Source organism: Anguilla anguilla, chromosome 5, assembly GCF_013347855.1.
Source record: "Anguilla anguilla isolate fAngAng1 chromosome 5, fAngAng1.pri, whole genome shotgun sequence".
NCBI lineage: Eukaryota > Metazoa > Chordata > Actinopteri > Anguilliformes > Anguillidae > Anguilla > Anguilla anguilla.
In genome coordinates this window covers 35,420,185-35,444,132 of record NC_049205.1, presented here as the reverse complement: position 1 = coordinate 35,444,132, position 23,948 = coordinate 35,420,185, and the positions used below count along the sequence as shown (strand labels likewise).

At 39.9% G+C, this 23,948-nt stretch overlaps 1 protein-coding gene across 4 annotated transcripts; it reads right to left on the bottom strand.

Annotated features, from left to right (window-relative positions):
* Positions 1-3,160: 3,160 nt before the first annotated feature.
* tppp3 (tubulin polymerization-promoting protein family member 3) lies at positions 3,161-12,550 on the bottom strand. 4 transcript variants are annotated; one of them, XM_035417304.1, is made up of 5 exons: positions 12,345-12,550; positions 9,064-9,150; positions 6,700-6,898; positions 6,366-6,519; positions 3,161-4,268 (listed from the first exon to the last, which is right to left on the bottom strand). In XM_035417304.1, the coding sequence occupies exons 3-5, from the start codon at positions 6,888-6,890 to the stop codon at positions 4,077-4,079; spliced, it is 537 nt and encodes a 178-aa protein (XP_035273195.1). In that variant the 5' UTR covers positions 6,891-6,898; positions 9,064-9,150; positions 12,345-12,550; the 3' UTR covers positions 3,161-4,076. The 4 variants fall into 4 exon arrangements, with proteins under 4 accessions (XP_035273195.1, XP_035273196.1, XP_035273194.1 ...); XM_035417305.1 differs by lacking the exon at positions 12,345-12,550 and adding an exon at positions 12,219-12,335; XM_035417303.1 differs by lacking the exon at positions 9,064-9,150 and having other exon boundaries at positions 12,345-12,547.
* Between the last annotated feature and the right edge of the window lie 11,398 nt (positions 12,551-23,948).

Here is a 23,948-nt window from a genome sequence, read left to right as displayed (position 1 = left end):
AAAAGATAATTTCAAATTCAAGTTCTTGTATTATTACACACATGGATCTGGTTAATAGATAGATTAGATAGATAGATATACTTTATTGAACCCTGTGGGGTCATTTGTCCTCTGTATTTTTACCCATCCTAGTTACGTAGGAGCAGTGGGCAGCCGCAGTGCAGCGCCCGGGGACCAACTCCAGTTCTGAGGCCAGTGCCTTGGTCAAGGGCAACTGCAGGAGTGCACCTAACATGCATGTCTTGTGTGTGGGAGGAAACCGGAGTACCCGGAGTAAACCCAGTAATATCACCTCGAAACAAGAAAACTAGAAAACAATAGAAAGACTGAAATCCACTGTAGTAGAAATCATTTGTGACTGTCATTTTCCCTTGGGAGCACATTAATTATTCCAATTCCATAATTATTATAAGGCACACCTTAAAGTCTTGACCCCTTTCTGAAAGCCACCATTACTCTTCTTCACCTTCTGAAATGTAAAGAGAATTTAACGAGTGTATGATTTATGATCCTCCCAACAAGAGAATCAATGACGGCATAACACCGACAAAGCCAACATACAAAGTTGCGGAAGAAAGGAGGTGGGGGTCAAACTCTGGTCTCAAACATACCGCCATTCTGAACAAAGCTGCACATGACTGTTACATGCCCAGACTGGCTGACGTACGTGTACGACTGGTCCTGAATGCATTCTTTCTGTATCATTTGTATTAGCCTTTGAGGTGTTTGCCTGATTAGTCATGTGGTAAATACAAACCTTCAAAAGTTTGCCTTCTTCTGTGCTCAATTCCAGGAACTGGCAATGCAACTCAGTGCTCTCTGTTGTTGCCTTGCTTTAGAAGTAGCAAGTCAGGTTGCGACAGTTTATAAGGTGCTATGAACTGAATTTATCCACTCAAAGGGCATAAAGTCAGTCTATGCATAGATATGTGAAGGGAATCATGTTGTCCCAATCATGCCTGACTTATTGGAGGCTCTGTTTTGTTTGAATGCATCTAGTTGCACATTATAATAAGCATATACTGTATGAGCACAGGATAATTTAAAATGACTTTAACAGAGAACATGTTATAGATCTGTACAGCAGTTCTATGGGTAATAAAAACACAGGCAGTCCCTAAAACAGTATTGTGCTTTTATTTGTTTTCATGTAATGTGTGTAGCCAGAGCACAATAGGCTGTGCCAAAGTACCACTTCTCTTGTATTTGGATGTAATCCATGCAAGTAATTTATTGTTGTTTTCCTTTTTTCTCTGTGACAGTAATTCAGTCTCAATTGAAAACTACAGACCAAAAATAATAGCCCCCATTAACAAAGCATGCATGAGCTGTGGTGTAATTTGCACGATCATTAACTGTTATGTAATTGCGGGCATTGTTCCTAATCAACGAATAAAATGGGGAATAATATTTATTCTTTCCCTTGGCCCTTGGATAGCACTTGGACTAGATTTCCATCGCTCATTGTTTAAGAAGTCATAGTGCAGAATGTGCACAGTACACTTAACACCGAGCCCTCTGCAAGGGAATGTTTTTACTGCTGAAACAATGGCTTTAAGAATAAAATAAACATTAGATCAGGCTTCAAGAGTAGTCCACTGACTTATGTTATTGATTGTCCTCAACAGAGAAAAACAGTTATTTTAAGGAAAATGTGCATGTTTGCACCCATTTAAAAAAAATAATAAATAAATAAATTCACGCATGAATAAAATTAGCACCCAGTGAAATTCATTGCCTTTGACAAACAACAAAGCACCTGAAGAATAAAGCGTTTCAGGTTTGTGTCTGAAATGACAGCCATTTAGCGATGACATCACGCGGTGATGACATCACATGTTCACAGCCCCGTGCCCTTTTTCCTCCCTCTCTCACAGTAAAGCCCGGCCACCGAGCAGCGAGGCACGCTCGGGCTGATTCAGCGCCACCGACGCGCGTCCGAAAACGGCGCGGAAGGGTGTTGAAATTCAGCCTGATGTCAGGAGGCAGGTGAACAGCCAGAAGGAGCTCCTGTGAAATATGGCCGGGGCTTCGGGGCTTGACATGTGGGGCTGGTTACGTCTGCAGACCCGGTCAGGCTTGTCTTGCTCCGAAGAGCTAATGGGCAATTAATCAGCCAATTTAGCAGCTACTGCGAACGCCCCAGGAGTTTCACGAGAGCGCGTCGGACTTGTCCGTGATGTCATCCGTCAGCCTGTGACAGGCGGCGACGAAGGGAGGGGTCGCGAAGGGCCGCCCCTCGTCTGCGAGATGTTTTTGATTAGGGCTTCCAGAGAGCTGTCCCAAACAAGCGTTGCCATGAACGCCCGTGTTTGGTTGCAAACACAGAGAGGAGAGAGAGGTCCGTCGGGGCCAGGTGCCGGAGTGTTTTTTTGTGTACGCGCCGGCTGCCGTGGCAACGAGGCACCCACAGCGGCTTCCTGCTTCCCGCTGGAGGGCGCGGAGAGGGAAGAGCAAAATGTGGGGAGTGGCTACGGGGCCCTGACCTCAAATCAGCTGCCTGGGTCCGGCGTCTCAGGGCGGAGCACGTCGTCAGGTCGTTAACTCGGGTCTGATATACTGCTTCGGTAAGGAGAAGCTCCTATGAGCTTTTAAACCGCCTCTGGCCATGTGGCTAATTATAGGGAAGGAGTGGATGAAATGTGTGGTATAAACACAGGTATGCTATGCTGATGCACACTCTGCAAGGACTGTCAATGTGCGAGAATGAAATGCAGGTGCTCTTCGAAGTCTGCTGAATTTCACTGGGTGCATTCATTCAGGAATGCTAACGGTGTGTGTGCGTGTGTATGCATGTGTGTGTGTGTGTGCATGCGTGTGCGTGACTTCAAAACCTGCAGCATTTCTCTTGGAAGACTGCCAGCCTTGAAGCTACAATGCATACAGCCATAATGCAGAAGCTCCTGTATTGCTCCTAAATGTCAAATGACCATGAAGAAATGTAAACAGAAAATGAAAGAAAATGCCCTTTATATATTTATTTATATATCTGGGTTATGAACAATTCTTATCCTTTTTTTTTACTTTTTTATCCAGTTTTGAAAGTATTTATCAGTCAGTCTCACACTCCATATACTACTGAAATTCACAACCTGAACATTGCAGAGCCATATGGTTTATCAATAAAAAATTGTAGGTAGTGACACTTCACTTGTATGTATTATGTATGTATTTATTGTAATGTATTTATTTTTCCAGTTTTAACACAGCTTGCTTATACCACAATAATAGGGAAGAATAAGGACATCGCTTTTAAAAAGAAACATTTCTGAAATATACAATAAAGCAGTAAGCACAAATAATTGTTTAATAGATTTTGAACATCCTGGATTATGGAACAAATGCTAGCATAGTCTTAAAATATGTATTTAGAAAATGTAATTACAGTACAATGAATTGTTGATTATGTTGAAGGTAACAGCTTTAAGGGACAAAGAGGTCAAATAAAGATGTGCAATTGATAAATGTTGTAATTGGCTGGTAAACAACCTGGCAGAAAAGGATATTTGTGTTATCGAAATCTCTTTTGCAAGGGGGATCCTCACATAAAACACAAAGTTACAAAGTTACACAAGACAGTAAACTAACAAGTTACAAACCAGAAATTGGGAATGAGACTGCAATATAACAGTAACTAAAAAGCAGTGCATAGGTTACAAACAGGAGCATATTTAAGTAACAGAGTCATGAATTACATGATTGAAGTCAGCAATTGAAAGCAATACATTAACACAGAAATATTCAGAATCATACATAGCAAAACAGAGCAGATTGTGTTATTACTCCTCTGGGTTTTAAACAAAGAGGGAGAATTAATAAGATGACTCCATAAAGAGACGATCCACTCCATCAGCAGGCTCCCGCTTTGTGAGTCTCGTTTTATGCGTTGAAATTGAGCCGCGGGATATTTGCCGGAGATCAAAAGGCAATCGTTTCTGCAGTCCGGTTAGCTCCAGGAAACCGCGGCTCTCCGCCGTTAATTACCGGGCTGCGGATGTTGGCCGAGCTCTGATTCAGTCTCAAGCCCCCGAACGTGGATGAGCGAGCTCGTCTCACTCCGCCCTACGTCACAGGGTTCACTTGGCTTTGGTTTTCTCCTCGTAGGTCCCCGCGTTCTTGTACGCGCTAACGTAGCCGGTGTTCTCCACCAGCTCCTCCCGCCCGCTCCTGCCTTTCCCCTTCCCGCTCTCATCGAAGCGCTCTCGGTGGGAACCCGTGTACTTGGACGGGTCCGTCAAGCGCTCCACTGTGGCAGTCTTGGCTACTTTCTGAAGACGAAAACAAACGAGTCATAGAGTTATATCTTAAATGTTCCTGCAAAAGTGTCATAATTCATATGCTAACATGAACTGGCACAATGTACTAATATTGAATCTTGGTATATCCAGCTAAAGCATTGGTTCTTGCAGCGATTTGTCCCATGGTCCAGAATCAAACCCTAACTGTGCCCCCAGGGAGTCATACAGTATGAGAGCACAGGCCTAGTAGGCCAGGGAACAGCAGTTGGATCCATGTAACCAGATTCATCGCAAAATAGAAGTTCCTCTCATTAATTGCAGCTGTATTAGCTGTGCGGTTCTCTGGTATGCTAACTGCCAAGCTCAGCTGGTGAACTGCACAGTGATAAGACAGTGGCTTACTGCTTGGCTGTTATAGGACACATGTTTCATCCCAATTTCACAAAGCATTTGAAACTGCAATTATGTGACAGGTCTGCGGTCATGAGAGGACATTCCGATTTGGCGAACAGAGAGAAAGAGTTGTGTAGAAGCATGGTTGAATTTATACAATATTAAGCACTCACATCAATGCAGCAATTAGCATAGGTAGGGTTTTATTCCCAAATTCAAATGCTCACTTTGCCTGTCAGAGATGAACACTGAGCTGGGGCAACTGTTATGTGCAGAAGGATAAAAGCCATTTAGTTCAAATCAATGGGTTTAAATGGAAGTTGCAGCGTAAATGACCTATAATTGTGATGTGGAGTTTACAAAAGATCACAGAGTAGTTGAGACAGTGCCGTCATCAGTCTGTATCATCTGACACTTCCAGTCTTCTACTCTCTGGATATACCAATACACCAAGGGTAAATATTTTTGTCAGGACAATTTGGGATTTAAATGACATGATACAACAGTTTAATAAAAATGTAAATGCTAAAGAATTTTTACACATTATAGTATTTGTATCAATTAAGCATTTCTGTGTCAGTACGTAATCCTCCATACCATATGAGAATAACGCAATTCACACTATGCCGTATTTAGTATATGTCTTTGAATGAGTGCTGGCTTTGACATTTGAGAATCATGTGGCCCAATACATACTGTTGCCAATGTAATTACTGTATGAGTATGGAATTGGTGTATTGTGTCAAATTAAGCACAGGTTGACAGAAACAAATTAGGATAGGCCATGTAACACTGTAAGTCATTGTAGGAGAAGACCATGAGCTTCTGGTGTGGATCTGGCAGGCTGTGACCACACACACCGACAGATTTACGGCAACGGGATATTGTGCAACAGAGTTATTGTGAATCATTGCCACCAAGAACAAGAATTACCAGGTTGACATTTGGAAGTGCTTGCAGCTCTGCAAAATATCACCACAGTTACACCACAAAACATTAACAAAGATTTACAGGTTTTATTACTGGTAGTGATAAGGTGTGAGAATGTGTTTCATCCATGCAGGTTGGACAGGCTTTTTGTGGCATGCTCATGCAAGCCCAATAGCATAGGATTGATAGGATTGATCACAAAATGTTCAGTTGGCAGATCTGAAAAATGATCATGGCATTCTGTAGGTTACAATGCCTGGATTGAGTTTTAACCTTTACTTGCATAAAACTGCAGCTTAGATTGTTCTGAAATATTTGAGTTTGTAGAACCATAGTTTTGTGTTAAAAAATATAAAAATATGCATGTTTAGTTTCTCTTATTGATGTTTCACTTTCAATAATCCCATTTATAAAACAATTCCTGTCATCCCTCCAATGTAATTCATAAAACTGCATACAGTGCATGTAGCCAACAAGACTAGCTTTGCCAATAGGCAATATCTGGTCACAAAAACTGGGGTAGTGAGTGATAAGTAGATGAGTGTTAAGCACAATTAAAAAGCTATTTGCTCTCCAGCCAGCAGGGTAAACAGCCAACTAAACAAAATATGTATACCTGTCAATAAAATTAATGTAACCTTTGCTGCTTGTACTTGGTATTGTAGAGTGTATGTTGCCCGACCCTCGGTAGCATGCTTGGCAAAATTAATTTTAGACATTGACAACATTGAGCACATGGGATCTGCGGCCATAGGAACCTTTATTCAGATTAATGAGTAAATTTTTAGTTTTGCTTGCTCTTACCGTTATGCCAACATTGGTGGGCTCTTTGCCCTCGATCAACTTGTGGATGGACTTCAAGGATTCTTCTTTGCTCTGACCTTTGAATCTTTTTGGCGCTAATTCCTCCAGAGCCTTCTGGAATTCCTCATAAGTGATGACCCGAGAAGTCTTTGCTCTGAACATTTACAAAAAAATAAATAAATACACACTGCTGTCTGAACAAGTCAAAGAAAATGCCATGTTTAATCACTGTATCAATTTATTGTCTTGAACACTGAATATATTAACAAAGAATGGTCCAGCCTTAGCTTCTAATGTTTAAAAGATACATTTAAAAGTGAACATATTCACTTACTTCACTTTAGTGAATACGATATCTACATCGGTGCTGGTGACGTTCTTTCCATCAATGACCTTACAGTCTTTGCAAAGTTTGGCCCAGTTTTTCCCATTCAACTCCTTCCCAGTGGCTTTGGTGTCTCCATGGATGGCAAACTTCTTGAAGGAGTCCAAGAGCAGTTCCATGTCTGTGTTTTGTGCCATCATGAGAAAATCTGGAAAAGACAGTCAAATAAATCCTAATCTCTAAATACTATATGCCAAGGTGATAGCCACAATAGTCAGAACATATTTTAGAAAATACGTTTAGAAGCATCACATGAAAGTGTGCGGAAAATAACTATAGAGTCACTTATGCATATGGAGAGGAGAGTTCCCCTAACTAAATTCCTTGTTTTACACTTAATGAATACTGAATACTTCTATTCTTATGAGATATTTGGCTCTGCCTTAGATTAAGTGGCAAGTGCTTAGGTAGGCCATTAAAGTCATATAGCCCAGGGCATGGTTTGGGAAGTGTTAGGACCCAGCTTCTTCCCGTGGAATCAAAGTCAGGACAATGCAGGAACTCACTAAGACAACAAACAATTTACTGAAGAAAGTAAAAGTTTATTGTAAATCACACTGGCCAACGGGAAGGTCACTGAAACACAACATAAGTTTGCGGTACAGCTACCCACACCGCACTGGTCTTCTAGCCTGGTTTAAATACCCTCTGGGACCTTGACTGGGTATGCATGTCCATCCTATCTGCGATCTCTTTGTTCCCTAATGACGTCTGTTTTGTACATAAACAATCTATGCCCTTAATGTTGCCTGATACCATATGGCGTCACTACTTGCAGAGAGGAGAAACACTACGAACCCAATAGAAGCCCTGATTTAACAGTGTAATGAAAAGTTACTGGCACAACCAACCCATCTGTTAACTGAAATGTCCGTATTCAAAATTCTTAAAAACAAACTGAGTTTAATGAATAGGTGCATTTGGTGCTTTATTTAACGGACCCCAGGCTTATAATGTGCATTTACTGGGGACAGATGTTTTGGTTTAATAGAAGGGCAGGCTGGAGATGGCAGATCTTTTGATTTGTTAATTGCAGAGAGATGTACCATGTGACTGCAAGACATGACTTCATCCTGTCTGCACCCCACACCTGCACCCACACATGGTGAGGCAATCCTCTCTGTCACTGTGGGGACCTGTTGTTCGGGACCACCTCTGAAGCCATTAATGCACTTATATTAATAAAATTATGCCGGAAAAAGTATAAATACTCTAGCATGTGTCACTTTCTTAAATTAAACCATTTTTCTAAATGGCCATATTAGCAGATGTATGAGTTCTGTATCATAAATCATGCAATATGAGTTAATCTAGACCTGTATTGTTCACTTTGGTAGCAAATTTCCTGAGGGATTGCTGTGATCATCTTGGCTGCAGGGATTCTCATCAGGCACTTATTTACTGGACAACTGTATCCAAGTACTGTTCCTCTGTATCTTAGTTTCACATTTCAGAATGGATTACTGAAATAATTTTGGCTCAGTCAATTCACTTTAATAAGCTGTGAAGAGACTTAATATTGTAAAAAATTAGGCATGCTTGAAAAAGATTTTTTTCCCCTTATCATTACAAGATTAACTGTTTCAAATATGGCTAGTTTGTAGTTTTGTACATAACTGGCTAGGCATCGGTATTTCACCTGCATTTACTTCAATCAGGGGAAATGAATTTGATACAGCATGCATGCTATCTAGCTATGTGTAGTCAACTTCACTAACAAAGCTAAAAAAGTTGCAAACAAAGAGTCTCGTCCTCATCAATGTTCACAGATTATAAAACACAGCATAACTTGAAATTTCAAATATTTCAACAATTTATTTCTACCTTATAACAATGCAATATTACATTTCATTTTATTGGGAAGTGGCTTTGTCTGAAGCGACGCACAATTACTGCATACCAAACACAGAACACTCCAGAACACAGGTCAGGTAAGGCAGCTACAATTTGCATAAATACCATAGCCATAGCCATGAACATATGCATATTATGTTGTATTTGAGAAAATTAAGAGGCTAATATTTGAATAGGATATGGATAACTTTGTGAATCAGCTAGCAATAATGTACTGTACCAATGGCCTGCTAATGTTACTCATTCCACACACGATTCCATGTTTACATCCCAGTTATAACTAAAAGTCCAAAATAGCTAAATACCAGAAACAAAATAGCTGCACTACGGTGTACCATATGATGTTCTCACATGTTAAGGGGTCCACTCAGTGTAAAAGATTGTTATAACACTGTTATACTGTTACCATCTATATGGAATCATTCATATATGTATTTTCAATATCTCTGACTACCTCACCTCTTCGCTTGCTTGTAGCGCTCAAGGATGCGTCTTCAATGGAGGTTTGGGTGGGGTTGAAGACGGAGGAGGAGACGAACACAGAGTCTAAAAAGGCCCATAAAAAACCTTCATAATATACCTTTAACCTTCTGCTTCTTTCAGAAAATTCAGAGACAGATTCATCCAGGTCCAGTGCGTGAGTGCTCTGCCTTTTCATGAGCTAGTATTACCAGGTTTTTATTTCTGTCATGGAGCATTGAGTGTCTAGAGGGTGTCATTACTCATGTGAGCGTGGAGAATGAGCTCTCACAAGCAGCTGTAGAAACACCCATGACGGGAGCAGACACATAGATTTTATGTAGGCCTGTAAGTGCTCTCTATATTCTTGCAGGGGTTTGCAAACAGCAGATCAATCAGCGTCAAACATCGGTTTGCAAACTAGAATTTCACTGGCACACCATTACACAAAGAAGACAACAACAGAGAAATCTTCAGTGTTGCACCCATCCCTCATGCCATCACTCTTTAAACAGAAAGCAGCAGAATCTGCAATGTCATTCTGTTTCTTTATATCTCTCAAGACTACAGTGGCCAAAATTTCAATCACTTCATTTTGAGCACTTATGCATTTTGGGGGATACCTGATGCAATGTCAGTAAGGAATTGATTATTTTCCAAAGTGCACTTCACCAAAAGCCCTGCTGCTAGACAATCCTCCTTGTGCTCACTTCAAAGTATCTCCTGATCCCCACATAGAAGAAGCTCATTAGCCACTAAAAACCTGAAGACATCACCAATACTTTTAATGTAATAGCAGTTCTTTTGGACTTGTTGAGGAGAGAGCAGAGAAGCTATGGTATCTCCAGACATAGAGCCAGGTCCAGTGGGAAGAATTAATATAATGGTGACAAGAGGAAAACTGGCTGATTTAAACCAACCTGGAAATGAAGACCTGTTTGTCCTGCCACTGTGGATTCTTGGTAATCATAGCTGGCTACTGCACGAATGATGCAGGCTGAAACCTGTAATGTCAAGGCTATGGTGCCCAGTATTGTGATGAACACCATATCCTATGCTTTTCCTACCCAGGGAAACCGACAATGGTTACTGTAGATGTTTATGTATTATTTATTTATGTAGTGAGATATTCACCAGAGTGATTCAGGTTAAGTGTATGTTGCTTACACAATCAGTGAGTACTGAGTACTCAAGAGCAACCCAATTAGCATGACCTGGTTGGTCCCAGGTTGGATTTAGTGGTTATGGTGGGCAATGCGACAATCACTGTTGGAGGCCAACTATTGTTGGCCAAGCTGTAATCAACTATCAATTAGTAACATGTCCATAACTAGTATTGGTCCAGCACTGCCATACAATATTTCCCCAGCCATATGTCATTGGGCAGCAGCCAATGACAGCATTCTAAAAACTCGCAATCAGATGTTTTCCCAAACAAATGTTTTTGTAACCACAACTAATTTGAGTTAACCTATGGCAAATACTAACATTGACACATACTTGAATACATTATTTTTATGACCAGACAGAAGCCTGATTAGCCTGTGATTAGTACCTTAAAATAGTCCAACAATTACACTCACAATTATGTTTACACTGCGGTTAGAACTACAGCTTTTCAAATAACCATTTTATTTGATTTTTTACCCACATTTGTTCTCATATGTGGGCCATACTGGCCCAGAACATGTTTGCAGTATATATCAATAGGCAGACAGTGGATGAAAACACTCCATAGACATTTTCATCCACCTGCAAGCTTTTTCTTTTGCCCTGACACTGAAGCCAAGAGCTGACGTAGCTGTGCTCTGTCACACCAATGGACATCTTGAAGATTAATTTTGTTTTGATTACTTCCTTTCAATTCTGCCTGTACTTTTTTGCTTGTACAGAGAACATTGTCATGGGAAACTGCTCTGCCACAATGAAATCCCACTATTTATGCTGCTGTTTTCCTCCGACTTTAGGTTATTGATAGCATCATTCACCTTTCTACGGTATTCTTGGTTTACTCACAAAAGTGAGCTGAAACCTATACAAATCACATACAAATTTAGCAAGGTACGCTGCTATTTCTGTGGTGAAATTTACAATAATGTGGTTTTATTTATTCACATCAGTGTAACATTGCAGAAGTAAAACCCCCAAAATGTGCTACTGTAGAGGCCAGCAGATATAGCTGTGATGCTTTTTAAAGCTAGTCATCCCCACCCCTCTGTCAGGACAGCAAATCCCACTGATTTACAGACCTCACGTTTACAACCTAATGAGTTTCTATCACTGCCACCACTGTGTCATGACACGTCTCTCTGCTTTTCTGATCTATGCTCTGGTGCTCTTAAATTCCCATTAATGATCTGTGGATGGGAATCACACCACTTTGTAAAATGTACACAAGGTAAGGTAATATTATTTTGGAAAAAATGACAATGAAAGATTTACGACGCCAAATTTACTAGCAGAATATTACAAAATGGCTTGTATTAATATTACTCCAACCACACAGCTACTATATCTCAAACCAATGCTACTGATACTGATTGCAATGAATGAATTACTTTATATATAAAAGCAAGATTCTTACAAAAATTCTGTTTACATGAAGCTTGTGGTATTTATTTTGGATGCATAATTTTGTATTCACTCTCAAATATAACTCCCCACATTTTTATTCAGGTTTTTGAGGATTAGTCATAAGCACATGGGTAAAGTGAACACATGGGTGTGTTTGTACTCTAAACACAGTAAAATATATCTATTACATCATCCAACCAGGAAGAAACAGAACTGACACCTGAATCCTCATGCACAGCCACCAAGTATAATAATAGAATTATCATAGATATCACTGCCCTTTAACAGTGCATCAACAAATGAAACATGTTCTATTGGGTTCGCACTTTTGAGATCTAGCATTTCTGTCAACCATTCAAAAAAAGCTATAAGATCTCGCAATATTAAACTTATTTTATGTATCACAAGCAGCTCCCAATGTTTCAACTCAATAAAACAATATGGCTACATAACAGTTAAACACATGTATGCCTTGTTGGCCATCATGGCATTAAAAGTAACTTAAAAGTAAGTTTCCAAAGTAAACCAAAGACTGCAAGCAAAGGGCATAAAATGCTCCACGCTGGTGGAGCAATGCATACCATGTGTTGGACGGATGGATGGATGCAATGAGCGTGTGCGTAGCCGTGGGTCAGTGCGGAGAAAGCTGAGCCCTCAGAGAGAGAGCCGCGTGTCCCTGCAGCACCGGGGGCGAGCGCTCCGCTTACCTCTGCAAACCTCCCGCTGCTGAGCCTGCTCCGCCTGCACCGCACCGCTCTCCGCCTGCACCGCGACACGCCACGCCTGCCCCGTCTGGCCACCTGCCTGCTCGCCTGCGTCCTCCGCGGCTCCAGTGCGCTTTAAGTGGCCGAGGGCTTGTTATCTTCTGTTTGTCCCCGTATCCATAGAGACCATCCTGTTGCACATCATGAGAAAGCAATGAAAAAAGCCGGAGAGAGAGAGAGAGAGAGAGAGAGTGAGAGAGAGAGAGAAAGTTCTCTCTCCATAACCGAGTGACCGGGGTCATTTATCAGACGCTCAGCAGTGGCCCCCTTTTTCGTGAGAGCAAGACGGCGTGGGCTGCCATGCAGGTAGCGCAGAGGAACTGGGACTGCTGCATTTTAAAAAAAAGTTTTGGTAAGAAGTTGCAAGCCTGCAGCAGTTTGTGTACACGGAGAGAAACAAAGAACCACAGAGAGAGAGAGTTGTGTGGCTGAATTGGACTTCAACCTGTTTTGGTCAGATGATCTGATCAGATCTTCCAGACACTGCATGTTGATGAAGCACACTTAATATGCATATCATCAAACATTTATGAGTGATGTAAATTACCCTTTAATTGTACATGAACATATGTACACAATTAATTTTTTACCAAAACTAATGTTCCGAACCTCCCATGAAAGGATATCACAAAATATGATTATTAAAAATGGTTATGAGATTGTTTTAAATGTGTGATTTGTGTAAATAGTAATCATTTCTGATGTAAAGGTAAAAGGTTTGCAGCAAGGTTTTCAGCATTTAGAATGGAGGTGAGTGTGAAAACGGAATACCAGAAACATTACCTATTTTAATAGGTAATTAATAGTTAATATCAAATTAATAGTTGTATAGTGTGTCATCTAGGTACTGCATTAAATTGGTTATAGATATTGAACATTTCTGTGAATGGAGAGAGGTAAAGTGAATAAGGCAAGTGGACCTTGCTTTACTCCAAAGCACAAAGCAGCTCTGTCAATAAAGACATCCATTCAGCCAATGTGTCTGTAAATAGCACATGAAGTATTCTACGACCAGTAACAAAAAATAATACAAAACAAAACAAGACAAAAAAACATTACCATTTCTGCAGCAAAGGCAGCATTTGAAATCTAATATAAACACTGGAAAGTCCAGGGGTCAGAAAGTAAAAGTCTGGCCATGTGTTTCTTCCATGCATGAACTCAGCCAGCTAATTTCACTCATTAGGTCTGCCTCCTGGCTGAAGAATTGTGCCAATTAGCAGCAAGTCCAGTTGATTTGAACAAAATACTGGGGAGGACTTTTACTTTCTGAACCTGGATTTCCACCTCTGAATATAAAGGCAGCATAAGCAGGGCTGGTGCTGACTAACACTGTTGCAGGATGTGCACAGGGTCTTCTAGCCTGGATGTGCTGTGATGGGGCAAGGGTGCCCGAATCAGCCTCCGAGCTACTGTGTTCTGAAAGTGTGTACTGTCTACTGAGTATACTGCATACTGTTTAGTGTGCGATGGGCAGTATGATAAAAATATCCTCCACACTATTTTCCAACTGTACTGTGGAGGTGTTGAAGACGTTCCACCCTTGTGTGGGCAACGGTCACGTGTCCTTGTTGTTGCAGTTCAAGGAAAACTTCAGCAAAGCTGCACCACATTACAGTGAAGCTGTGCCTCATATTTATGGGACCAAAATGGTTTTCTCCTATAAAAATGCTCCTGAATACCCTCAGTCAAACCCCAGAAATAAGTACATTCTAGGATTTTAAGTACTCTACATTTAGAGAAGATTTTGCCTCAAGTGTACTCAACAACTGTACTCAATAGTAGGCAAGTGCACTTATTCAGCCTAAAACACTGGGCCGTCCAGACATGCTCAGTCCTTGCCTCGCCCACCCCGGCACCGCTCAGGTAATTAAGCTGTTAGAATTTTCTGGGCCGACGCCACCCCTCCCTCACTTTTCCTCTCCCTTCTATAGTTAGGATCGACATTAACGCGTGAGAGCATGAGCCATTACGTGAGTCAGTGCCAAATGTGACTGTGACCTAACTCGCATGATATATTAGATAATAGACATATATTTGAATTTTTTTTTATCTTGATATTAATTAAATAAAAAAGAGAATCTTTCTTAATGACCTGCAGTGGTATAAACTAATGTTAGCTTTTATGTTGTCTCACATCTCTCTCCTTCTGCCTCCTAATAACAGTTGCATTTCAGCAGAGGGACGAGGGAAAAAATTAATTGGCATTTCTAACAATAGCAAACCGGCTGCTGGAATATTAAGTGTTCTTTTTACAGCAGATGCAGGTGTGAATGGCTTGCAACTTTATACCACTCTGCACTGGGTGCTATATAAAGGTGCCAAAAGTTAAGCATGCGATTGGCTTCTCTGGCACTGTGTGGTCATTTTAGGGAGCCCTAATGGTTTGGGAATCCCTGGTTTATAAAGACACTCGCTGTGTTAACACTGAAAAAGGCATGGTTTATGTTCTGTATTGCTTATTTGGGGATTCACCCTTCTGCAACCAGCCAGTACTGATGGAAACAGTAGTCCCAGTATGTCAAGTGTTGTGTGTACCGCAGCTACAGTGGAGCCATTAATCAGGATCTTTCATGATCTATATCCTTACTACATGGGACATTTACTTTTTTAACTCTTTGCACCCAGGTCCACTACTGAATACTGAAGAGATCCACTTAAACGCCTACAGTGAGCTCCATAATGTTGGGGACAAGGACATATTTTCTCTTTATTTGGCTCTGTACTCTGCAATTTTAGACTTGTAATCAAACAATTCACTTGTGGTTAAAGTGCACATTCTTAGCTTTTATTTAAGCGTATGTTTATACCCTTTGGTTACACCAAATCATAACTGTTAGAGAATTGATTACGTTCCCTAGTGGGGTGCTACTGTTGTGGCCTACCCTTAAGCAAGTTACTTAACCTGAATTATTTCAGTAGATACCCAGCTTTATTGATGGATTATGTGTCAAATGAATATAAATTTGCAAGCCACACATTGCCAAATGCCTGAAAGGCGAATATAATGTAATGTAATCTAACAGCATAACGTCATGGAACACAACTGATAATTTATTATAGAACAATGAGTCCTTTGGGACTGACAGCTATTTGGGTTTCCGAATACGAACACAATTAGATGAAGGGAAGTCCTCTGTAGTGGTTCAGTCCTGTGACAGCAGCTGCAAGGGTTGAAATTCTGTTTGGTAGAACTCCTGGCAACATTTAGGCGTGACTATCCATTACAATTCCGGTTTTAGATCCATGGAAAATGATAACAGTTTGTAAACAATCCCACTTACTCTGCTGGCCAAATTTTGCAATAAAACATTATCTGGACTGAAAATGAAAGGTCTGAAATATCCAAATGCAGACAAGCCTTTGAGTAAGCGTACATTTAAGTTGTTGGTAGACAAATATGTCTGAAATTAAAGGGAGCTCTGACCACAGTTCATTTTAATACAGTGGTAAACCATATCTGCACATCTCTGAATGGCTATGTAGGCCAAATGGGCCTGGGAACAAAAACACCTGAACTTCTCTGCGCGTTCACCCTTTATCTGTGCAGACTGACCTCCCGTCGGGACGCAAATGCAGTACGTTGGTCAACCCCTCTGAAATTACCATTTTGTTTTAGCTAGACTAGCGTTTTACACAATCAAATAAATTATACTATTGTACTTATTTGGCTCAACTTGATATGATCCACAAACATACAACAATTGGGCAAACATATGGGGCATTAATGGGACAAACATATCATGCTGCAGGTACCAGTGTAGTAAAATGGGTATGGAACTGGTCCTGTAACCTAAAGGTCACAAATTTGATTCCCGGGTATGACACTGTCATTGTTTCCTTGAGCAAGGTACTTAACCTGCATTGCTTCAGTATACTATATCCAGCAGTATAAATGGATGCAATTTAAACGCTATGTAAAAAGTGTAGTAAGTCACTCTGGATAAGAGCTGCTGCTAAATGCCTAATGCAATATGCCTGGATGGGTTTGTAAGATTCAATATTTATTTAATTGGCCTTTATAATTGTATTTTTTTTAATTTGCTCATCTCCCCCTTTCTCTAGTATAAATGGCTGTATGTGTCTTGGTACAAATGTCTGTTTTGTAAATGTGAATGTTAACGCTGCTAGAAAAATGTCCCCATGGGGATAAGTAGAAGTATTCTATCTACTTATCTATCTCTGTACAGTATCTATTTTACAAAGGTAATATTGTTTTTTTTTTAAAAAGAAAAGAAACAAGAACAAAGAAGATGAAAAAAGCCAAATAACCGAAGTTCAGGGGTTTATTGTGCGGACGTGGAAGTTGTTGATAGATTTTGTCTGTTTACACGAGGTCAGAAGTTACAGAAGTTAATGTTTTTAAGGAAGAAATTCAGCATGAAAAGCCCTCGCAGCAGGGACTCCTAACAGCCAATGCTTCCCTACTGAATTGTTAAGGCTTATGCAGCTTTCATTTTATACCAGGAGACTGTTCTATTACTATGGAGAATGAAGAGTCAAGCTGAAGAGGCATACTCACACTGAATCCTTCAATCTAGTGGCTGCAAACCTACCTCTATGACAGTGTGCTTTAACATCCTATCAGTGTATGGCAAGGTGAAACATTTTAATAGGCATTGACCTGCTTCTGACATTAACAAGAAACAGCTTCTCTTGTTTTTATGTGCTTCTGCTGAATAGGGAGCATTCATCATTGCGAGTTATTATCCCATCATGCTCATGTTAAACAGAGGCAGCAGGCATGGTAATGAAAGGAAACAGACATCGACTCACGGCTTGGGAAACACGAATCTGATGGGTCACCACCATTACAAATACGTGCAGTGTGTGAATATGCTTACATAGCCCTTCTGAACTTGTTTCAGAAACGCTACTCTTGAGTTTGCATGAACTGTGCCACATACATCAACATACTTGACGGTTAGATCATGTGATTTCAGCCTTTGTTGTCTGAACTGTTGCCATGAAGACTGAATAACGGCCGCGCTTCAAAAGACAGACAAGTGACGTTACCATGGGAACGTGATAGCAAATATAAGTTGCATTTGTAAGTGCAACAATCTGGAAAAGCCAGATTACTTTAAACCATGACAAAATGCTGTCCACATGAAAACTCCTTTACGGCTTCAATAAAAGTCAGCCTGTACAGAGCAGGGATGATACCTGTGCCATTTTTAAACATTGCTTAAACCATATTGAAAATAGTTTTCATTTTTTCTTGTCCTAAATAGGGTATAAATGATGGCTAAAATGCCCATTCACGTATGAATTTTACTTGATGGGGCATGGCAAGCATGCTGACATATGAAAATCAAACCCAACTTTGTAACATCAGAGGGACAGGGTGTGGGAACCCCCTATGATGCAGGATCAGGATAAATGCAATGAGGATTAAAGCACGCTTTTTACAAACTGTGAAAATAGAAGAGGAACATGTAATAGTAAATGCTCAACAGGTTAAAATGCATAATACATTGGTGTGGAATACACATCATCTGAAATGCCATTACCACTGAGACATTCCTAGGTATTGTTATAGAAGAAAACTGCATGAACAATATTGATTAAAAATATTGTTAAAAAAGTCAAGCTTAAACCAGGAATTTTTTGGAAGCCTTTTTTTGTTCACTAACTGGTACTAAGCTTTACTTTTTATAATTGTCACAGTCATTTAAATTGAAATTGTTTTCATGTCTACCACAATGTTAAGTTGGTTTCAATTTAGAGATATACTCAAAACTTATATATAATTATAAATATTTTCTGTTTACAAAAAACAGGCCTATATCTGCATGTTTATAATGTTATCTTATCTTATTTTATTTATTTATTTATTTATTTATTTATTTATTTATTTATTTATTTATTTATTTCATTTATCAAAAAGTTCATCCAGTTATGACAAATGGTTTTGAACACAGGATACAATGGTACAACTCTGCAGTGGAATTCATCTGTGCAGACTAGCAATAACATCCTCACATTTGCCTTCCCAGGGCATTCCACTCACCATAGTGGCCATTGCTAGTAGCAAGGCTAGTAGATTGCAGCTTTAACCACACAGTGTTAATGAAGAAGTCAGATTTGGGGGGTTACATGCTCTAATTGTTACACAATGATTTGGGTAAAATTGGAGTACTCTACATTTTACTGTAATTATGTTTACCTAAATTAAGATGTTCACAGTAGCATAATAAGAGTAAGGTGTTTACATGGCTTTTGCCTTGTTGTAGTAAAATCCTATTATTAGCACACTTGTTAATGTGATCATTCTGTGGAAATCGTATTAAAACCTGTTGTATTTTGTAGGAGGAGGTACTGTTTTTATGTTGCCATGCCGCTCCTTCTGAAATTTATGACCAACTCACTTATTTAAGATGGATCCAACAGGATGGAGGGAGAAGTGTTATAACAAAGAGAATCTGTGTATTGTATAGCAAGGAGTTTGAAAAGGCATACATACTTATGGTGCCTCCAGGTTCATTCCTTAATTGGTCGGCTAGTCAATCCATAACTCTGAGGTTTTTATCTTTGGGGTTCTGTATACTGTACGTTCATTTGCTTTTCTTCCTTCCCCATGAGAAAGCACAGAGAGCACAAAGAGATGTGCAAATAACACAGGGATTTATCTTTTAGGTGTAGCTTGCACTTGGTAAATACATTTTACTGTACTGAACTGAACTCTGTCTTGTCTTTTAGATACATTCCCTAACTTGAAGAGAATGGGAAAACTTGCCAGTGGATTATTAAGACAATCGGTACACTTGTTATGCAAGCCAAATAAATGTCATTGTGTCACACCCTCATGCCCTTACTGTGTCCGCATATGCATAACTGAAGTAGTGTGGGACGTTGTCAGCAGAAATAAATGTTGCGTTTATTGCTTGGATAAGAATGTAGAGTCACATTGTGCCTCTCACAAATTTTAGCAGTGCAACTTATACTAAGATCATAAGACAAATATTACATTACAACAGGCTGCACTTCAAGTTGCTGAAACACAGAAATGGCAGCAAGAGACGGACCAGCTGAACAGCTGTCAAAAAGCATACGAAAAGAAAAAAAGAGAGAGGCGGCACGATTTAAATGATCATTTAATGGAGGCATTTGTCACTGCAAATGTTCTTATTGAAAAGTGGATCAGCCAGAATGGTATGAATTTTTAAGAAACGTGTTAAATGTAAAAAATAGAAAAATAAGTTACACAGAACGTTTGCATTCGCATGGGAAAGTTGTTCTCTGCCAATAAGTCTCCCTCTTAAGCTGTGCAACAGCAGGTACTGGGTAAACATTTTAAATGCATAATGTTTTATTCAAGGTTTGCAGAGGTGGAGCTGGATGTTACACGCAGGCCTGGTGCATAAAGGAGCTTAGAACCTTGTTGGAAGACACGTACAGTTTTGGGAAAACCGTTTCATCTCATTGCTCAATATGACCGGTGTCGTTCACACATAAACATCAATCCATGAAAGAAGGCACAGCGAATGATCTGGCAGTGACTGTGTTTAGACACACAAATATTCCTGTTTTAACTTAAATGTTCAAGCATTCCGACTATGAGTTCTGCAAATTATTTCAAAAACCCAAATGAGCCAGTATACTTGTAAGAATGGGATATGGTTCTGTTATATGGGAAAATTATTCATACAAAGACCTTATTCAGAATATACTTACCATTTGAATATAAGAATGTTTTTTGTTGTATTTTCAGTCTTGAATCATAATTCACTTACTTACTTTGTGTCTTATGAAAGGCATGAATATTATGCAACTTCTGGGCAAAAGAAAGCATCACAACATCAATGCCTTTAAAATTTTTGAGAAATTATTGATGATCAATTACTGTCATTTACGAAAGTTATTTAGCAAGGGTGAGCAATCAAAATAGCAGATGGTAAATTTCTTACACATTTTTTATAGGGCTTATTTAGAATTCTCTGTTGATTGGTTATAGCTCCACCATTCATCTGGATTGGGACAGGTGTGAGCTTAACCAGTGCAAAGAGAACAATGGTGAGAATGTTGCATTGTAGCGGAAGCACTGGGAGGAGGAGGAGGAAGAGGAAGAGGAGGAGGTAGGTGCTTCGATCACCATGTGTTTCCCTCAAATGCCCCACACGACTAGGGAAGTTCCCTGTCTGCTGGGAGGCATCTGCAACTTCCTTGAAAAAGTCCCTCCTTGGCACAGCTGTGAACTTTCCAACCAGGCAATTCCAGATGGCCTGGGCCACACTGGGTACAGCACCAGCCGCACTGGAGATTCCAACGAGGTAGCTGGAGGCACTTGACACAAAACAGGGCTTCTAACATGGGGCTTCATGCATTGATGAGTTTCTTCCTCATTTGAGGCTCTATCCTTTTTCATGAATGTCTACTTACAACTCGTGTGCATGCTGCTTCGCTTACCACCTTGTGTCTGCTTACAAAGTAAATCTCATTTGTATGCTTCACCACTCTGGGATGAATTGCATTGCTCTGGCTCCATGATATGAAACTATTTTGCAAACAGTGGAGAATCCGGTATAACAATGATATTTGCTATGGCAGACATTATCAATAGGATAAGTATTGGTTTGTACAAAGAAAAATCCTTGACAAGTGCACAGTTTTTGCAGGAATTCCAGCTATTGTAGATGCTGTTATTGAATACATAGCCCTGTATTTATAGCTTTCAGTTGTATTCATTTTGAGTACTATAGGCTTACCTATTTGAAAACAACACATACTGTACTCCAAAGCAGGACAAAATAAAACAGCTTTTAAAACACCAAACCCTTTCACTGTTTTTATTGGGCTGATAAATTACCTGCAGATGTGGAAGCTGAATGTTGTTAACATGTTTGTGTTTTGGACCAGTGCACAATCATCTTGTAGTTGTTGCACTAGCTTCCTAATTAGTTAATGATGTTGGTGTTGGCAACAGATCCTTTTAGCATTGTCTATCACTATCAGGTATGAAACACCAGCTGGCCTGAATTCACACTTAATCTGACTCATTGATGAATTTATCTTATGTTCATGTAAACTGTTCTGTGCAAATTAATTGTAACCAGTCATTTTTAGAAAATAAAAAAAACTTTCCAACTAGCTAGCAAGACATCTACATTAATTTGCTTACTTAATGAGAATTGTTTCACTCCAATCTTTCAAAGCCCCTGTATTTCAAAATGCATTCATCACTTCTATTTAATTGGTATTCTATATTTGTTTTATGTGTTAAAATGCCTATAAAATCATTTTAAATTATAAATTGGTATCCACAAAAATACAAATACAAATCCATCAAGGAATGGAGGCCCACAGATGAGGGATCCAAAATACAAATCCATCTGCCTCCTGTCCCTTTGACAGCAGAATAGTTGTCCATTATAATTTTAAAATGTCATAAAATTTAAATATTGAAGATGTCTTCACATTCAGCAATGTGACCACGTGTTCTGTGTTGCTTGATGGAGTTTCAGATGATGATTTTGGGTGAAATGATAGCCCCCCTAAACAATCTGGCAACATGCATTGCAGCTACAAGGCTACCTTGCAGTGAATCCCAAGCGCCATCTCAACCCCAAAACTGCGAAAAACAGACCCAAATGCAACGAGACAGGTTCACCCAGATTCACCGCCTCTCTCCCGGAGCCAAAGCAACACACCGTAAAGCCCTCGAGAAGATGACAAAAAACCCCTTCACTTCCTGTCTCTCTCCACTGTCACTGATCTGTAAAATGGCATTGTGTAGGGGAAATGACTCTTTTGCCATACATAGGGCACCACTTATGTAAGTGTAGTGGTGCAGCCGCACAATTAAAAATCATTTACAAAAAAATTACAGTTATTCACAATATCTGACCATAAATTGATAACTTCAATGAATAATCAGAGTTATAAATATTGATGATCAAATAATTAAATCAAAGATTATGTGGGAACTCAAAGCAGAGCCAGCGCTAGCGGGTATGCAACGTATGCAATTGCACGGGGGCCCGGGCTTGACCAAGGGCCCACAGGGCCCGTTGAAATGGTGGGTGAAATGCATTGAATAGCCTTTGCGCAAAATACTCGCAACATCTCAGCTCTGAAAAGTAACTACACATTTTGTCTAATCAGAGAACAATATGTGGATAATGAGGGTGTGCCCGGTAACCGCAGGGGGTCTCTGTCCAATAGCAGCTTTCATTATTATCTTGTCATTAATTGAAGGTTTTTGATCGCGGCTGCGTGCATCTCTGAACATAGATTACAGTAACGTTAGCTAACTTAGCTTACACGTTTTTTGAAAGTTATTTCTCAAAAATGCAGAAGTCAAAATCGGGCTTTAAAAAGCGAAAAGACAATAAAGAAGGCTTGAAAATACAGAAAAATAGGCTAGAAATGCCAAAGAGGTTTATTCAATGTGGTTCACAGGCGCAGCACCAGCGGCGAATTTGCCGCCCACGGCTTCTATTGGAGACGATGCTAGTAATGCTATCGGCAGATGTAACGTTACCCCAAGCTGAGGCTTCCCTGGAGCCTGAACCATCCATGGTAAATGCACTTCAACCGGAGGCGACACAGTCCACGTCACTGGCGTCAGATGCAACTCAAACGGAGGCTAACGTTATCCCAGAACAAACACGCACGTCAACTCTGTGTCCCGGTTAGAGAGTTAGTTCGGGGATCCTGTCTGTTTACTCTGCAGTCTGCTAATGCTATTTAATTGGGATTATTTGTGTGGTTATGAAGCAATGCTGCACACAGTAGCATAATGAATGTTGTTGATGATGTTAGTTTTTTTAATACAGTAGCTAGTTTGTTTACCTTCTCACTTTTGTATCTGGCGATTATCTTAACAGTCTATTTGGTTGGGTGTGTGTGTGTGTGTGTGTCAGTGTGGGTCTGTGGCATTTGTAATTGTTTGTTGATCCATCAGTGTTTTTATCTGAAAATAAGAGATGCTTAATGCCCACATAACTTGAGAAGACATTGTATTATAATGTGCTATATAAATACAGTCTATTATTATTATTATTATTATTATTATTATTATTATTATTATAACATGATGTGTGATGACGTAATTAAAATAGCGTTCCTCCACTAAAAAAATTCCCACTACACCACTGAAAGTAACCTGATTATTGCGTGACTGTTTTCAAAAGCATTCTGGTACATAGGCTAACGTCAAAGCGGAGATACTGTGGCTCTATTTAAAGGGATCATATATATTTACGTCATGGTTAACTCTTTTCGGTAATTTCCCAATATTGTTTTTTGTGGAGGGCCCATTTCACCCGCTTTGCATACGGGCCCAAAGGACACTAGCGCCGGCACTGACTCAAAGGACAATGGCACCTTGGATGAAAGGGCAGGAAGAGACAGCAAGTGATTACTGTTGGTCACTTTCATTAACTGGGTGTGGGGAAGAGAGGCACCACACCGGTGTTGTGTGACAAAGATTAAGAAGGCTTTGTGTGAAGATGATGTCATGCACTTCATGTTCTGAAAGAGACATTATTTGCGTAAGGATGGTACAGGACTGATAGAGAGTACCTACACCTGTGACACGTTTTG